The sequence below is a fragment of the Medicago sativa genome, chromosome 2 (assembly GCF_051527215.1).
Source record: "Medicago sativa cultivar Bolivia chromosome 2, Bolivia_mono, whole genome shotgun sequence".
NCBI classification, from domain to species: Eukaryota; Viridiplantae; Streptophyta; class Magnoliopsida; order Fabales; family Fabaceae; genus Medicago; species Medicago sativa.
Genome location: NC_140750.1, coordinates 51,299,257 through 51,317,806, shown reverse-complemented (window position 1 = coordinate 51,317,806; position 18,550 = coordinate 51,299,257). Strand labels below are relative to the sequence as shown.

General features: G+C 35.0%; 1 protein-coding gene and 1 pseudogene across 2 annotated transcripts; one reads left to right on the top strand and one right to left on the bottom strand.

The window, feature by feature from the left end:
• Positions 1 to 1,017: 1,017 nt before the first annotated feature.
• On the top strand, positions 1,018 to 12,187 carry LOC146948681 (pentatricopeptide repeat-containing protein At4g14820-like; annotated as a pseudogene). The gene is made up of 7 exons (XR_015026946.1): positions 1,018 to 1,602; positions 2,928 to 6,447; positions 7,595 to 7,727; positions 7,842 to 8,023; positions 8,461 to 8,559; positions 9,107 to 10,612; positions 10,777 to 12,187. The product of XR_015026946.1 is annotated as a pentatricopeptide repeat-containing protein At4g14820-like (transcript).
• Positions 12,188 to 15,298: 3,111 nt separating this feature from the next.
• LOC146948680 (small ribosomal subunit protein eS1-like) lies at positions 15,299 to 18,220 on the bottom strand. Its single transcript, XM_085744881.1, has 6 exons — positions 18,115 to 18,220; positions 17,918 to 18,023; positions 16,687 to 16,824; positions 16,409 to 16,594; positions 15,985 to 16,185; positions 15,299 to 15,581 (listed from the first exon to the last, which is right to left on the bottom strand). Exons 1-6 carry the CDS (start codon positions 18,171 to 18,173, stop codon positions 15,486 to 15,488), a joined length of 786 nt encoding a protein of 261 aa, XP_085601007.1. The 5' UTR covers positions 18,174 to 18,220; the 3' UTR covers positions 15,299 to 15,485.
• Between the last annotated feature and the right edge of the window lie 330 nt (positions 18,221 to 18,550).

Here is an 18,550-nt window from a genome sequence, read left to right as displayed (position 1 = left end):
CGACACATGTTTCGTGGTGCAACTCGTGATGTAGCAGGGGTATCTCGAGTGAAGTTGATAAATTAATTATTGATATTAAAATTACTTATAATTTATAGGTAACAATTATTCTTATTAGTCAAATGACATGACCTACAGGGTCCATCTTTTACTCGGCTATTTTCACAGGTCGTGCATGAATTTCCCTTGTTTGGGGTGATCATGGCGCTCCATATTTTGGCTCTTAGCTTCCAATTGCATACCATGATCTGTTACAAGGTCACAAACATTATTTATATTTTATCACCTTTTGTGGTTAATGGTGATATAAACATATGGTGTGGGTTACGAATCTCGTTTTCCAGTCCTATTGAGTTTTGACTTTGTGTGAGATCTTTAGACACACGTTCTTAGTCAATAGACCTAAAAGCAAATCAGTTTTCCTTTGCTCATATGTCTTAACCTTCGCATAGCCTTCCATTGATTGAGAGTTTTCATCACCTAAACATTAATTGTCTATCTATTAATGCCAGCTAAAAGGATAATTATTTGTAGGTGTAAACAAAGATAAAGTAGAATTCTCCTAAATTTCAGGAGTGAATTGCATGTAACCCTTATTTCCATACAATCAAAAGTAAAAAGATGAAAAAGATTGAACAATGTATTTTGTGTATTTGAGGGGAGCATGCTAATTGAAAATCCTCACAAATACCATCTTCTCTTAACGTCGAAGGAGATCTTCAAAAACTAGAATTTTCTCTCCCCTCTAACATTTTATTAACATTTTTCTCTCCACATACTAAAAAAAAAGTGTCTAAAATGTAAGTAAAACACATAAAAAAGTGATAATTAGACAACTTTCTATGCAAAAGTTTTTTTTTTTTTTAAGTAAAAAGTTATCCCCTTTTTTATTGTTTAAACTCCTAAGGAAATGGCCAAAATTCCTATGCATAGCCGTGGACCACTTTTGTCTTGAGTATCCACTTCATAGTTCATATCATATCTCTCCTCCTTATTCGTGGTTCATAACATAGAAAAATGGCAATGACCACCATGTCCCATACACACAATCGCATAACAACACATTCCTCAACTTTTATCAACACTTTCATCTTCCACAACACTTTCTCACCTTAAACAAATCCATGCACAAATCCTCCACTCTAACACAACCCCCGAAAACACCAACACCCTCCTTTCAAAACTCGCTTTTCTATTTGCACCCTCTCTTCTTCCTCTTCAAGCCTCCATTACGCTCTCTCTGTTTTCTCCCAAATCCCAAACCCACGTATCCATTTCTCCAATCAACTCCTTCGTCATCTCTCTCGTAGTTCCTTCCCAGAAAAGACCATTTTTCTATATCATAACCTTAGAGCTATTAACACCTTTTACTCTTGACCGCTTTACTTTCCCTCCATTGTTGAAAGTTGTTTCTAAAGTTTCTGCCTTTAATCATGGCTTGGAGATTCATGGTCTTGCTTCAAAGCTTGGATTCGTTGACGACCCTTTTATTCAAATTGGATTGATTGCAATGTATGCATCGTGTTGCCGCATTATGGATGCACGGTTACTGTTTGATAAAATGTCTCACCCTGCTGTTGCTTGGAATATGATAATTGATGGGTATGCTATATACTAACATTAAGAGCTTATTTGGATTAACTTATTAGAGCTTATATACTAACACGAGGGAGAGACATGTTTGGATTGGCTTATCTATTGTCATAATTTCCAAGGAATTTAAATGTGGATGACTGGACATCAGCAATAACAGGAGCCGAGCTTTCACAAAAACATACGAACCTACCATCTCATTTAAGGGGTACTAAAATCAACGTGTCAATCATCCCTACCCCGGATCTTTGGACTTAATGTCATATTTTTTTCTGGGCCCGGGTGAAATATATGTCTTCAGCCGTATTTAAGTTATTGTTGCTGCTTGGGCCCGCCATTCCTTCTTCAGGAACGGAGTCAGGCCTTTACCTTCTTCTCTTACTTGCTTGTACCTGACTGCCGGAGACTGTTCCTGTCCTGATTGACTGATTTAGGTCCGATCGGACTTTATTTTCGAACAGGTATTCCCCTTGATTAGCTCACTCTTTTTTTAGCTGGTCTGTGCTTTCCAGTGAACATTCTCTTTCTAGAGAGAACAGGTGTGCACCAGAGCTGGAGCAATTCATGGAAAGCATCCTTATCTGATTAAAGAACGGAGAGTATCATCTCCTGGGGCCTGACCCTGTGATGTAGAATCCTTTGCTCTTTCACGCATTGATCTTGATTCGGGTTTAAATTTCTTTGCACTCTATGAAGCACCGGACACAACACTGACTATGACACGTCAACACCGATAATAATTTGAGAAAATGAATTAATTGAATATAATCACGTGTCGGACATTGACGACTTCGATTAGAGAGGTGTCAGTGCTTCTTGTGAGTTTTCACATTGTTTAGAAGAATTTATGTAAAATTGCTTGTGATATGTTCATGAGCTGCTTTCAGCTTATTTCCATAAGCTTTCCAAGATAATTTATAAAAACAACTTATTGCTTATATGAAAACAATTTTGACTTTATTTTATCTTGTGTTATAGGAATAACTTATTCATAAACGCTTATATAATAAGCGCTTATGCTATAACCTGCATATTAAGTTGTTTAACCAATCAAAGCCAAGTACTTCTAAATATATTTGGGAGAGGTTATGGAAACAACTTATGATTTGTCATTAAGCTGTTTTTGGCTTATTTTCGTAAGCTGTCCATAATAACTTATATGGAAACAATTTGACTTTATTTTATCTTTAGGTATAGTAATGGCTATGCATAAGTACTTACATGTTAAGTGTTTACACTATAAGCACTTAATTAAGTTGTTTATCCTTAGACAGCCTAGATACTTACAAGCATTCAAGTTGTTACTTTTTTTAATAAGATTTTTTTTGAAACAGGTACTGCCAGAATGGTCATTATGATGATGCTTTAAGGCTCTTTGAAGATATGAGGAGCTCTGATATGAAACCTGATTCTGTTATCCTTTGTACTGTGCTTTCTGCTTGTGGCCATGCTGGAAATTTAAGCTATGGCAGAACAATCCATGAGTTTGTTAAGGACAATGGTTATGATATTGACTCACATTTGCAGACTGCTCTCATTAACATGTATGCAAATTGTGGTGCAATGGATTTGGCTAGGGAAATATATGACGGACTCTCATTGAAACATTTGATAGTTTCAACTGCAATGCTTTCTGGTTATGCAAAACTTGGAATGGTTAAGGATGCTCGTTTCATATTTGACCAAATGATTGAAAGGGACTTGGTGTGTTGGAGTGCCATGATATCTGGATATGCTGAAAGTGATCAGCCTCAAGAGGCTCTTAAATTGTTCGATGAAATGCTACAGAAGAGAATAGTGCCTGACCAGATCACAATGTTGAGTGTCATTTCTGCTTGTTCTCATGTTGGTGCACTCGCTCAAGCAAATTGGATTCATACCTATGTAGATAGAAGTGGGTTTGGAAGAGCTCTATCTGTTAACAATCAACTATTGATATGTATGCCAAATATGTGAACTTGGTCAAAGCAAGAGAGGTATTTGAGAATATGCGTAGAAAAAATGTTATATCTTGGTCTAGTATGATCAATGCATTTGCAATGCATGGGAATGCAGATAGTGCTATAAACCTTTTCCATAGGATGAAAGAAGAAAATATTAAACCCAATGGTGTTACATTTATAGGTGTCCTTTATGCTTGCGGTCATGCGGGTTTAGTTGAGGAAGGTGAGAAATTATTTTCATCCATGATTAATGAGCATGGAATCTCTCCGACCCGTGAGCACTATGGTTGCATGGTTGACCTGTATTGTCGAGCCAATTTCTTGAGAAAAGCTGTTGAGCTTATCGAGACAAGCCTTTTGCGCCAAATGTTATCATTTGGGGATCCCTTATGTCTGCTTGTCAAGTTCATGGGGAGGCTGAGTTAGGGGAATTTGCTGCCAAACAGCTTCTTGAGTTAGAACCTGATCATGATGGAGCCGTTGTGGTTTTGTCAAACATATAATATTTGACACAAATACAACACCATGGGTAGTTTTGACATTTCATCCATAAAACAGGGCAGTTTTTGTAAAATCACTAAAACCCTTACAATTATCTTCTCCCTTCTCTTTCTTCTCCATGGCATACCCACCAAAATCCTCACCACCAACCATCCTATCGTTCTCTTCTTCTTCTTCCATTTTCAACCACCCTTCTTCCCTGCAAGAACAACCACCACCCACGACCATGTCGTTGAGCTTAACATGTGTGCCAACGTTGCTATTTCCGACCAAATTTCTTCAGATCCGATCAATGGTTTATCAGTCGGTGTTCGGATCCGAATTGTAGGGCTTTTGCAGAAGGAAAGAAGGACGCTCGTTGTTGGTGGTGGTCAGATTTGAGCTGATCCGAGAAGACAATTCTCGATGAGAGAGAGATTGTGGTTACAGCAGTGAAAGAGAGACCGTGAGTTGTAGAGAGATTGTGGCCAGACGAATACGGTGGTCGGGCGGTGGTGAGAGAGACATGGTGGTGTGAGAGTGTCACAAAAGAGTGAAAGAAAAAAGGAAAAAGAAAAAAAAGAAATTTGATGTATAAATATACGGTGAATAGTGTTTGGTGTCAAAATTGTATCTGTATTTCGATGTCTAGTTATCATTTCTCTATAAGATTTTGCGGTCAATGTAGTTCTCTCCTTGGTATATTGTTATGAGTTGTTATCAGTGTCAAATCCTTCTTTCTTGATTTGTTGTAAAGCTCAAACGTTACGTCAGCTCCTACGAACGTTTCTCTTTTAAGTCTCCCTTATACCTTTAAATCTTAGAATATGTGAGGATTGTCATTCCTTTATGAAGTTGGTCTCGAAGGTGTATCAAATTGAGATTGTTGTAAGAGATAGGACTAGGTTTCACCATTGTAGTGGTGGTATTTGTTCTTGTAGAGACTATTGGTGATTCATTTGTATTAGTGAATGGAACTACACTGCTGCATCTTCATTTTGTCTCTGTCCTGTACATATCATAGCATGTACTGGAACTTACTGAAGGTTCACTGCTACAAATTGTCAAATTCATCTTAATTTTTGGATTCAAAATACTATGAATTGGCTTGGAGGTAGATAGTCTTGCTCATTGGAAATTTGGCCACGTTATTTACAGGTATGCTACGCCAATCTTGGAATATGGTTTTGAGCAAAGAGTTTATATAACTTAATGGTAGAGGTTTGAGATTTCACGAAGAGAAATAATGTTCACCAATCAAATATCCATTCAAGACTAAGCTTAGTGTTTGTATATGTGAATCATAGGTCTAAACCTTGGTCAGAGTCAAGAGTTGCCTTAGAAGATGACTGATGAGTGTGTAGTGCGTTTCTCATCCATAATCAAAATAGGCGCAGCCTTAATTGTCAATTATAGTTTTTTTTTACCATGTTATTGGTGTGAAGTATCCACCGACTTGGCTGAAAACTAATCTTTGTTGGGAACATGTCACCTTTAATGGGAAGTCATCTCTGAACATATATTTATATCCAAAAGGTTCAAACTTGAAATTTTGCTTTAAGGTATCCAAGTCAAGTTCCACTTGAACCAGCATAATGTTGCTATTGCCAATAATTATAGTTGGTATAGTATAAGAGAGATCGGTGTAAAAAAGTGTGGAAAAATTTAAAATTTAATAATCATTTAATGTTCTGCTTTGTTTATGGTTGAGAGCTTTGGCAAGATACTTTTGTGATATAATTTTGGTTATTGATTTATGTTGACCCTCTTAGTAAAATATTGATCCAACTTGTTTAGTGGGAGTAACTTAAGATCTCACCCAAGGATCTAAAAAACTATATTTAAAGAGTGTGGCTGTCATTTGTTATTTGTGGAATATCTAACCTAACAATTAAAATTCATCAAACGTCACTTGACTTACGAAGTACGTTAGTTTCTTTTACATTTTTGAAAAATAAAAACAGATGCAATATTTTGTATCCATGTGAATCATTTGCAGAGGGTACTGTTGTAAGATAACCCAAAACCACATTTTCAATAAGAGGACCATATGCATCAAAATTAAGCTTGAGTCTCGATATTTATGTTTAACACAATGAATTCCAATTTCCTCTTCCATGGTAGAGGACATTTGATTTTGACATTCAAAAGATATTACAGCAAATGACAGATAAAATATTCCGCTAATTTTTCCTCTTTTACCCTTGAGAGGGACATTTTCGACATTTCCTAACTATTGAATTTTATTTATTGACACATAATCTGTTTTTCTCCTGTATATATTTAATCTGTTGACACATCATCTGGTTTTCTTCTATAAATATGGAATAGTATGAGATTGCGTCCCACTGTTCAGTTTCCTCCGGTTCCATTCAATATCGGCATTCTCAGCATCCTGTGCGGCTCGGTTCCTCGTCGTCGTTGTTCCAAGGTTTGTGTAGATTTTCGTTTGCATGTCTCTTCTGTGTGTTGTTTTTGTGTTTTTTTCCTTCTCCTCTTTGTTCCAGCGATGTGTTCCTTTTTGTTGTAGTGATGTGTTTTGATTTAATGGCCTGATGGATTGAGAGATTATGATTGAGAGATTTTTGTTCCTCTTTGATTAAATGGCTGATTGTGTTTTTGAGATTTTAGATTTTATTAAAGATTTAGAGTGACCATAAATTAACATCAACATTGATTCTATATCAGTGCTATGAGTTCGGTTATTCTGGGTATGTTTGGTTTTTATTTTTTATTTTTTTATGTATGTTGGTTTTTTATTTGGTGTTTGTTTTATTGGAAATTATATGTTTGTGGTTAATATGATAGAAGTGTTTTTATTTGGTGAATAATTTATCTGTTAACATCTAATTAGAATATAGTCTCTTTGGTCTCATCATTTTTTTGGGGATTTGGAGATTAAGTCTCATTTTCATGTTTAATTTTGAGAGAATTTTGATTAAATAATACCTGATTTAAGGGCATTTTGGAGCTAACTATTGGATCTGCTCAATGATCACATTTAAAATAATTTCACTTTGGTTTATTTTAAACAATTAGAGTTGAAATGTTTGGGAAAGATTGTATAATAGTTTCTGTAATATAGTCCCTATGTTTTCATATGATGAATGTGTTCAACACACTTGCAACAATGAACTCAATAGGTCAAGGAAGTAACTCAACAAATGAAATCCAATCCCACTACCTTTCACTCTGTAATCTTGTGTGTAAAAGTCCTTTTTTGCTCTAGCATCAATGCAGGTTTTCTGTTCAATGAATCTTTGAGAAGCATTTGAATTGGATTGAGCATATTGTTGATCTGAAAGGAACTTTAAATTGTGTATGTTTTTAGTGAGTTGTGTATGGAAAATCCGTAGTTTATGCTTTATGTTGATAATTTTTGGTCTGTGATGGAAGAGTTTCTAACATGGAACAAGACTTTTAGTTATTCACCTGAGTTTTGGAATTTAAAAAAAAAAAAAATTGGTTGATTTGGTTGTATGATTTTGTTAAAGGAATGCAATTACAAATCAGTGCTGTATTACAAAGTGGTTGTATGATGAATTGCTGTATTTTTATATTGGTTTCGCAATGTCTAGGGGCTACGACTGTATCAAGGACTTGAAAAAGGATTTAGATGTTTGGAAAATTGGCTTTAGGGTTCTTGACTCATGGATTGTTACTGCTAGCAATGGCAACTGACACATGGAGCTAATCATTGGTGATTCAAAGGTTAGGGAAATTATGTTGGATTTGTTGAGTGGATATTTTTTAAGATTTATTTTTGTTGGTTAGTATTATACATCTTGATTTACGTTCGCCCTTTGCTTTTGTTTATGTATTTAGGGTGACCGCGTTCATGCCATAACTCGGTACAGAGACCTCGAGCATTGGATGTCATTGATTGAAGATAGATAAACTATGAACAATTAATATATGCCCAAAATTCCCTGCTTATCACTGTGCAGAAAGATGTCTAATTTTTAGGTGACATTTTTAATGAGGAGGCATTGCAAGATTTCCAACAGGTAAATGCTTAACATATACTATTTATTTCATACTTTGTGTTTCGGAATTTTCATGAATTGTTGTTGTTGCTGTTGTTCTAGGGTTTGAAAATGTTAGGGGATTTCATTAGTCGATGTCTTATGTAAGTATATTACTACTTTTTCAATCTCTTATTGTTTTCCCTGCATAGTCCAATCAGTTAATGTTAATTAATGTAGGGGAATGCTTATTATCGCGAGAGTTTACATAGAGAGCGCATACCGCATCCAAACTAAGCCTTTTAATTGGCCAGCACACCATGTTTTCCGTAAATGCAAAATGATGTTTTCTTCTCAATTAATGTAAATGTTGACATGTGTGCGGTCGGGGAATTCGCGAGACCATTTCTCGCTGAATATAGCACTGCTCATTAATGTATAATTATAATCTAACGCTTTTGTTTCATTTTTAATTTCAGATTGCTTCTCAGATATGCATATTCTGGATTTGAATGCTACAAAACCGTTGAGAGAAACAAGGTTGAAATGGATGAACTTTGTTTCTGGTGTCAATACTGGTATGATCATCATTCACCTTCCTTTTATTCTTCATTGAAATTTGAAGATATAGTTCTAAAATTGCACGATTGTTATAATTTAGTGTTACTCATTTGACAGCACTGAAATTGTGCATCGTGGCAAATATGATTGCAATGAATGTTTAAAGTAGAAAGAAATAGGCAAAGAGCTTTACTAATGATTAAGAATAAGTCCTTGAGTTTGTGTCAAGAAACGGATCTGCTTTTTAAATGGTTAAACTTGATGTGTTCAACTCAAAAGATGGTCTCAAGGACAAGGTAAAGCATAGAACACATATAATTGTGTCTGGAATTTTGAACTTCATTGATGGTTGCAGTAGGTATCTATTGAATAAATGGCATGTAAATTATCCTGCGTATGAACTGTTATAAGTATATATGTATCTTAGTCGCAAATTATTGAGAGATTCAATGAGTTTATGGATGTACATTTGTGTGTTTTTGCTTTTTATTTTCTTCACATCAATTTTTTTAATGTATCTTTGATGCTTTTTTTGTTCGTCTCTAAAACTGAACTTTGAAACAGGTGATGTAGAGTTGAAGAATATGCAGTTGAAACCGGAGGCTCTAAATGCTTTAAAATTGCCAGTGAAGGTAAAGGCAGGTTTTCTTGGATCAGTTAAACTTAAGGTTGGTGGGGCCCATATTAACTACTGTTCTTACCCTCTAAAACAATTTCTGTCTACCAAAGTTGTTCGTAAGCTTCATTCTCCTATGATTTCTTAGTAAAAATAGCATCCATTTTATATATTTGGAATTGAAGCAATCTTCATTTATTCAAAATTTGAAAAAATGTGTTTGTGCTTCCGTATATGTGATAATGGTGCTGGTACTATGGAACTGTTTGCAACATTCAGTGGCTTATGCATTCTTAGCTATTCTTTATAGTGATTACATGTTGACATCTCAAACTGAAAATCTATATTACCAACTCACTATGAATGTTTCAAAGTTGCTATTTTTTAAGTTCCAGGACACTCATATTTTGTTGTTCTTTTGCAACTTGAGAAGGCTATTTGAAAAATAAGGTCATTCCTTGAGGTCTTATATGACTCAATTTGCTGTGTGCAGAAGTTTAACTTACTGTTGAAATGCAGATGTAACTTGACTTTTAAAAGTTAATGATAGTTGCTTAGTTTTTCAAATTATAGAAATGGTGTTTCTTAGTTTGATTGTGTTATTTGGACTTCAATTTTTATTTTGATTAAATGAATAATGAAATTTGGTGAAGGTGAGTAGCTTACAATTTCTGGTGCTACCATCGTACTACTGGATAGACAACATGATAGAGCTTTTAGGTTCTTTTCATTGTGAGTGCTATTGGTTGCAATCCTATTTCTATTTTGTTATTATACATATTTTCTTGGCATGTCTTTTTGGGTTTGTTTTCTTTTTAGTTTCAGTAATGGTATTGTAATTATGTATTTTGTCATTATGGTTTTTAATTGGCAAAATTGGAGAGGATGATAGCATGTGTTTATGAGTTTTGTGTTTGTTACAAGTATAATACCCCTTTGTCGAGTTGGCTAATCAAATACTTTAGGTAATTTGTGGAAGTATAATACCCCTTTGATTGTACTCTTTCTCATCAGTTTAGGCAGTCTGGATGGTTAATAATATTTGATTAAAGGTACAATCTCAATAGTTAGTATCAGTTTTAGGTAATTGGTTCAGCTTCTAACAAAATTGAAGATAGGATAATAATGGAGAGCATTTGAGGGTAAAGCTTGGTTCTTCATCAACATATTTGATTTGGTGGCATCTGAGGATAGTCCTGTTCTTTAAGTCACTTGCTTACCATAATTCAAAATTTTACTTTTTACAATCTCATAACTCAACACTCTCTAAGATACACATGACTTCTCTCTTCCTCTGTGTACTTCCTGCATCCTCATCTCTCCTAATCCCCTCTTCCTTCTTTCTCTACATTTTCTCTACTTTTTTTTTTCTTTTGCTGAATGTTGACGATGAGCTTAGTTCCACTACAGGTAGTGATTAAGAGCACAAGCACAACAGCAGAGGTTGGACAAAGGTGGTTTTCCACAATTTTTTTTGCTTTTATTTTATTTCAAATTTTCTTATTTCTTAGGTAGTGATAAAAATCACAAGAACATCTAAGTATGCTGACAACCGATGGTTTGGTTATTGGATTGTTTATTAGTAACGTATGTCTATTTTTTTTTTTTTTTGTTGCAGTGATGTTTACTTGAAGCTACGATGTCATATAGCTATTGTTGAGTGATGATCGTAAGTCATTTTCTAACAATTCTCAACCTCTTATTGTAATAGTTGAATAGATACTGAAATTATTTAACAGTTTTGCTTAATGAATAAATCCATTTTTTTTTTGTTCAATTTTCACACCCATTTCAGTTTTCACACATACATGCAGAAAATGAAGTACTGTTGATGTTAATGTGTGAATCTGCAATTATGTTTCTTATATCATGGTGAACATTGTAGCAAAAAAGTAAGCAAGTTTCGTTCAGCAGCGACAAATGTTAATGACAACAAGGAATCTTTGACAGATCCCATTCTCCTGTGTTTTACTTTCAAAAAGCACATGATTTACTTATTCATGTATATGGCTTTTAAAACTCGACCAATCATTGTACCACTGCTTTGAACTCTAAATTAATTCAGGCTTCTTATTTGATATATCATATGTGGAATTTTCCTAGAAACATTTTCCCTCAGTATATTTCAGGTTGTACATTTTATTTATATTGCGTCATAAATCTAAATTATAGTTTAAGTTTTGACAATTTCTAATATAGTCCTTTAATGTTGCGATTTATCTAATTTTTCATTGTTAGATGTATTCTGCATTGAAGTATACGGCTTTCAGTGTGATATTGTTAGTTGATTTAATATTTATTTATCTAATTTAGCTTTTGCACTCTTGATATTTCAGAATAGTTTTGATTTTTACTCATTTGGTGATTGTTAGATTAGATTCACAAATCACATATGTATTGTATACAGCTTAGTGAAGTCTATCTAGGTTGAAGATTCGGCCGTGTTTGTGCTATGAATGACATTGGAACCCAAAATGGTGTCTTGGCATTAAAGGCTGGGGAGTATCTTCTGGGCGCAGTAGTGGTTCTGTTTTGGGCTGGGGGGCTTCTGCTGCTTTGTAACCTGTATGAGATTAAGGGAGTTTGTTGCACTGCTGCTGCTATGGTTGCGGTTCTGTCATAGGCTGCTGGGAGGCTGCTGTTTTGTTATCAGTTCTATCTCTAGCAGGTTTGCTGATCTGCTACTGCAGCTGACTGCTGGTTCGGTTTGGATTGGGTGAGGTATAATAGAAGTCTATTCCAAAATCTTAGAAGCTAATGTTCATTGTCCTAATGCAATAAAAACTAATAAGAGCTTTAGTGGGGTTTCAGGGGAAGTACTTATGGTGCCAGTAAATGTGTTCCAGAAATTAGTTTGAGTTAGTTTTACGAAAGATGATGATTGTACAAAGGGAACAAAAGAAAGTCCCTCAAATGACATCATAATATATTTGTTTGTTGCTTATGCATATGTACTTTGTAGTAGTTAGAAATTACTTTACAATTTATATATATAACTATAAGACATATACAACCATTGCTTGGCTAAATATTTCACTATATTTCTAAACATAGATAATAATGACTATTGTGCTGTGTTTTTTTTTCTTTCTCAACATTCGTACCTTATATGTAAGTAATATAGTTTTCATTAGGGAACATTTATGTATATGAATTGAGTATTTATCTTTGATCTTATTCTTCAATTGTTGAAAAGATTGATAATGAGCAACTATATCTGATTTCATCACTCTTATGCAGCACCAGTAAAAAATGTTAAGCCAATAGGCATTGATGTCTGATGAATTCCATTTTGCTTTCTTTTCTAATCCGTTTGAAAGGTTTAGTAGAACCCAAATGCCTTTAAGGTGAATATAAGGAAATTTTTATCTAAATATTGCATCTTTTGTAAAAAAAAATTGTGATACACCGAACAATTAGACTCACGTGGTTAATGAGTGGCAATAAATGACGAATTGTTCAGATGAATTTGAGTTCGATTCTTGGGTGAATTTTTTTTGTCTCGACTTTCACCAAAAAAAATTATTGGTCAGACTTTTATCTACCTTCCGATTGAACTCCAAATTATCCGGTCTCATTTCCCTTAAAAACCAGAAGTTAACACAAAACAAAAATATTTGGCGATATTTTTAAATAGACCCGTGTGTCCTAAAATTAATCATATGTGTGCAATACTTCTTTCTTGCATATTTATCCCTTAATTTGCTCATTTGTCGTGTATAACAACTCACGGGTTTGTAACTAGTAAGATTAAACATCAAATCATCTCAAAATCATTTATTAAGTTTTTTTGTGGTGCTAAATCGCTGTATTATTATGGCTCTCCTTTTCACCATCACAAACAAACGCACATGCACGCTCGCGCACGCGCGCGCACACACAGACTTCTGCACGACACGGGAGAAGAAAAGGTAGACCTTAAATAGACAGAACTTGCTCACAAGGGTAGCAAAAGAGAGAAGAAGAGACTCTGAATAGGGTTTGTCATGCAACCTAGCCAGCAAACTGGTTGCAAATCTGAGACACTGAAATGCCAATGAATTGAAGATTTCACCAATATTTCGATTTACCCCGGCAATTTTACCAATTCAACATGGAAAACAATTTTGTTTGGGAAACAATTTTCTGATGTTTGGATCATGAAGGAATATGGAAATGTAGAATCTTGGACTAAATTGTTAAGTGTTCCTCAAATTGGGAATCTGAAGATGACCAAAGTGCTGATGTATTTTTTCAAGAGGGGGAAATTTAGATTGGCTGTCTATGATTCCATAAATGATACTTTGAAGATTCCTGAAATTCAAAACAATATCCATGATCCGGTAAAAGAAGTTTACCTTCCAGAAGTCTACATTGAAACTTTGATATCACCTCTTTCTCAGTGTTAAGATGTAGATATTGTGTTATGTGAACTTATGATCTTGTTATTTATTTTATGCTTGTTCTGGTTACCATTGACTCTACGGGTTATTGTTGATTTATGGTGTGTGGAATATACAGATTGATAAATTGCTACGTAATTTCCATTTACTTATTAGTTACGGTTTTGTCATCCAATACTCTTCCTCTGTTGGTCTGCTACTCGTTTCATATCGGTTTTCATTTCCATGAAAACTTGATTTTTAGCATCAATACTTGCTGTTGCAGGACCATTGTATCTTTCTATTATAGTTTGGGTACGTCAAAATAACAGTGTTAATAAAAATATCAAAACAAAACAAAAAAAAAAATCAGTTAGAATCCTAAAAATGGTATCTCAGTAGCTCAAATATCGTAAGATTCTTATTTGTTTATGAATTTGAATTTGATATTTAATTTAATATATGATCGGATCACATGGCATGCCAATCATCTGGTTTGGCATGATAGTATTTGTTTGGTTACAGCTTGGCATGATAGTATCAATCAATGTATCTAATTTGGACATGTGTGTGGTAGTAATTCCAAACAAATAATAAATTCAGCAATGTTTCTGCTTCTCTGCTATTAACCGTCCACGTTACTGTAAGCTTACATAATTTAGAAAATTCATGATTTAGATCTTATCACCGCTGATGTAGTATATAACAAAAAAGTCCACTTTAGTGTAACTGCTGTGATGTAACTGCTGTGATGTGCAGTTCAAAAATCATTTATCTAAACGAGGATTGATAACTAGACACAAAATATGCAACACATATTAGACACCATATACTATTATCACTGTTACTCAATACATCTATTTTTATTATTTTTTATTTTATTCTATTTCCTTTTCTTCTTTCTCCTTCGACAACAGACCTCTCGCACCATGTCCTCTCTCTCACATCCCTGAGTTCATCCGCCCTCCGCCGGCCATCGTCGCCGGAGGCGCGTAGGTTCTCTGCATAACCTCTCGTGCATCCTTAAACCACCAACTCCTTGTCCTCTCTCTCTCTCTCTCTCTCTCTCTCTCTCTCTCTCTCTCTCTCTCTCTCTCTCTCTCTCTCTCTCTCTCTCCTTGTTGTAACCGCCATGCCCCAACCGCAACAACACCATCACAATCGCCACCGTCCGGTGATTGGATTTCCGGTCGTAGCAGATCCGGTCGTTTTCCGTCGTCTCAAATCCGACTGTTACTTTGCCTTCGTGTCAGATCTAAAGTCTCTAATCCGATTTTATTTTCATGTCGTTTGTGATGTGAATTTAATCTTGAAAATCTGCTTTTGTCACTGTTGTGTTGTTGTGTGGAGGAGGGAAAGGTGAAATGAAAGTGGAGGAGGGAAAGGTGAAATGAAAGTGGTGTTGCAGAGAAGAGGGGCAGTTAGAGAGAAGGGGAAATTACAGTGACGTGAAAGAAGGAGGAAGGAAGAAGAAAGAAAGAAAATGACAAAATTGCACTTCTAATTAAGGATGAAATGACACAATTAACCCTAGTGTCTGTATTGTGTCAACAAAAATGTGTTTAGTTATCATTTCTTATCTAAAACATCTTCGGAATAACTTCGCCATTGCCTAGCAGAATAAGAACAATTCTTATTTTGCAATTTGACGGCTATTAAGAATGTAACAAAGCCGAATTTGAACAAACTATTATGATCAATAGAGTTCATGCAAAGAACAAATATGCATGAGGTTAAACGTATATTTTTCAGCAATGAATGGACGCAAAACCAAAAGACTTGGGGTGAGAAACTATTAAATATAAGTATCAAATTTTTCAAGTGAGTACTACAAAACCAATAGCATGCATATCTGATTTTCAGAGCTCCAAACAAAATTCAGATATATATTTCGATTCAAACTTAATGTGTCTAATAAACATAAGTAACAGCAAATCTAAATCAAACTTAGAGCATCATCGCCAAATCAAGCTCCAACAATTTCAGTAGGTTCCTCCGTCACCATTTCATCAGCAGGCCTCTCTACCTTTGTGCCAACATCCTCAGAGTAATCTCCATGAACCTACAAGGACCAAATAGAAACAAAATCAAACCAAAGCCACTTTTTAGATGGTTATAAGTGTGCACACGTGACAACTGCATACTCATGCTAAAAGAGAACAGAAGGAAAACAAAATTAAAATTTTAAAAGGCAACATGATTAAGTTTGTTTTCACACAAGCATTTATTGGATTAGTAAGTATTTAGTTTTGAACTTGTAATAATCTGAAGGTTGTTTATGGAGAAACCGAATAGAGAGCTTTTGGAAAGTTTGAAGTAATTGGTTATATTAAAGAGTTCATCTCGTCAAGCAAATAACACCAGTGACCAAAGTAACAACCAAAGTTTTTATTCAGGTGATATTATGAAAATAAATATTGGGTGTGAATGAGAACAAACATAAAAAAGTTGTTTCAAAAAAATACCTCCATCAATTTTCCAAGATCAAACTTGGGAGCTTTAAGGATCTTCACTTTTCGGATGAACACATTCTGCAAGGGGTAAATACTAGACGTGGCTTTCTCAATCTCCTTCCCAATCATCTCGGGAATGAATTTGCGGACCAATTCCTTCAAATCACAGGATGATGCTTGGTTGATCATGATCTCAACCATCTTCCTACGGATCTGAACAAATAAAGGTGTAACATTAGTAACTAATAAGAAATATCTTAGAAGAAGACAAAGCATGATCCTAGGTTCAAAACCAGTGATTTCTTCTTTATATATAACAGCATTTCATAAAAGAAAGGTCCTACCTAAAACATGTGTTGGATACCGTGTTGGATACACTAATATATAAATCTGGAAAACTAGTATGATTTGAAAAGAAAAGCGTCAATGTATCTACCTGTCTAATCTGACTAGATTGTGCATAACAGGTCCTCTTCACCTGGTTAGCTCTCCTCTTGGTAAAGCCAATGCAAAACATCCTCAATGTGTAATTATCAGTAGTCTTGACATCCACATGGGCTTCAACAAGAGTTTGCCACTTACGCACCAATGACCTCAGTTTGTCAGTTGTGAAATTCATCCCCTGTAAATAAAAAAAAAAAATCAAAATCAAATTAAAAAAAAATACCAACAAACAACATTATGACAAATAGATGGTTCAGCAGCTTATCATACCCAGAAATTTGTCAAAAGATTTTTCCCTTGAACATCTTCAGCTCTCAACCTAATCTTCCTGAATGCATGGTCTTCGTCCCCTTGAAGATCAGCCAATGAAACCTCAAACACTCTATGCTTGAGTCCATCTGAAGCAATCTGTCATTCAAAACAACCATTTTCTAAATAAGCATTAAGCATGCAAAACTCCAATTGATCAAATTTCAGCAACCCCATGAAAGACTAAGACATATTTGTTATTCCTTGTAACCAAAACCAATGGGTTAAATAGCAGCTAGGAAATGAATATATGTTACAATGTAACATTAAAACTTCCATTCTCATGTAAGTGGAAAGAGGACACTCACTCTAATCACGAGAATAAAAATGAAGACATGGGAATGTCATGTCCCCTGGAGTCGATACTTTAGAAAATATTTAAGTTTGAGCCCATCATGATAATGCCAGTTCAGTCTTTTTTCTTGTCTTTTAAATAATGTTGGTCTTGCTTGTGGCAGGGCAGAAGTGGGGTCAAGCTGATAGTTTAAGATATGATTGTTGTTTTATAAGTGTGGACGCATCTCTCCCAGTGCTAGATAGATATTTCGAGCAGAGGGTAGATCACATATCGCTATAGGGTAGCTGAATTTATACAAATCACTATTGTTCCACGATATGCTTTTTAGTATAAAAATTGTTTTATGGTACACTATTTAGCAAAAAAAAATGTTGTCAAATAGCGGGTAAAGTGGCACCATAGCACTATTGTGTAGCAGAATTTTAACAACCCGCTGTTTTCTGCACTACAAGATTGAGAACACTGACAAAAGCACAACACGAACACTATAATGTCACTAAGTATACTCAGTCCAAGGACTACCTGTTTGGATTGGCATATTTGACCGTATATACGAACATAAGTAACTAAGTGACGGTTTGAAAGAGCTTAACGAAAAAGCTTATGATCCATGAGATGTTTTTTCAGCTTATTTCCATAATAGCCTATAGGAAAAACTTTTAGCTTATGTGAAAACAATTTGACTTTATTCTATCTTTAGTTATAAAAATAGTTTATACTTAACAACACTTAAATATAAAAGCTCTTAATTAAGCTATCTAAACAATCAGGGAGGGTCCAGATAGATATTCAATGAAAGTAAGATAGGATCATATAAATTCGTACAATAACCTAACAATGTACAAATCAAACCAAATTACAAAAAACAAAAAACATGACAGAGGAAAACAATACCTTGGTACCCTGAGTACGAGACACGAGGGTCTTGCCGACATTCTTCACCTGGAAAACTGAAGGAGCCTTAATATCATACCAATCCTTCTTGGCAAATGGATCAGCACTGCAAGTTCATAGAAACCATTATAGAAAATGCAAGGAAAATTGTAAAAAATGAAAATTTGAATGGATTTTGAAAAAGGGTTGGTACTAACGCTTTCTTCTTGCCACCTTTCTTCCCCTTAGAGATCCGCTTGTTCTTACCAACGGCCATGGTTTGCAGAGTGCGGCTCAGAGTTCTCACAGCAACAATGGGAAACTTCCAACAATGGCACCGTTTTAGGGTTTTATGATACCAATGTTACGTGGGCTTGGGCTTTTCGTCTTTATGGACCTTTTTGTAAAGCCCTGATAGGTGTTGCTCATTAGGCCCCTTGAATTACTCACATGCCCCTCAAACTTCCATTGTTGTTCAACATTGCCCCTTCCAAAACTCAAGAAACCAGCATTTTCAGTTGGAAGAATTACAAGGATAATTAATTATGTTGATGAAAGTACCCATGAGTATTGTTTGGAGTTCATCAACTAATACTTATGATTTAACATTCTAATGTTGTAATGTCTTAATGTCGGGAGATGCAAGCAGTTGTT

Coding starts and splice junctions, on each gene's coding strand:
- LOC146948680 (XM_085744881.1), bottom strand. CDS start 18,173: ATGGCCGTTGGTAAGAACAAGCGGATCTCTAAGGGGAAGAAAGGTGGC. Junction 18,024..18,114: donor AAAGGTGGCAAGAAGAAAGC/GTTAGTACCAAC, acceptor ATGAACTTGCAG/TGCTGATCCATTTGCCAAGA. Junction 15,582..15,984: donor ATCTTGGAAAATTGATGGAG/GTATTTTTTTGA, acceptor TGGTCCTTGTAG/GTTCATGGAGATTACTCTGA.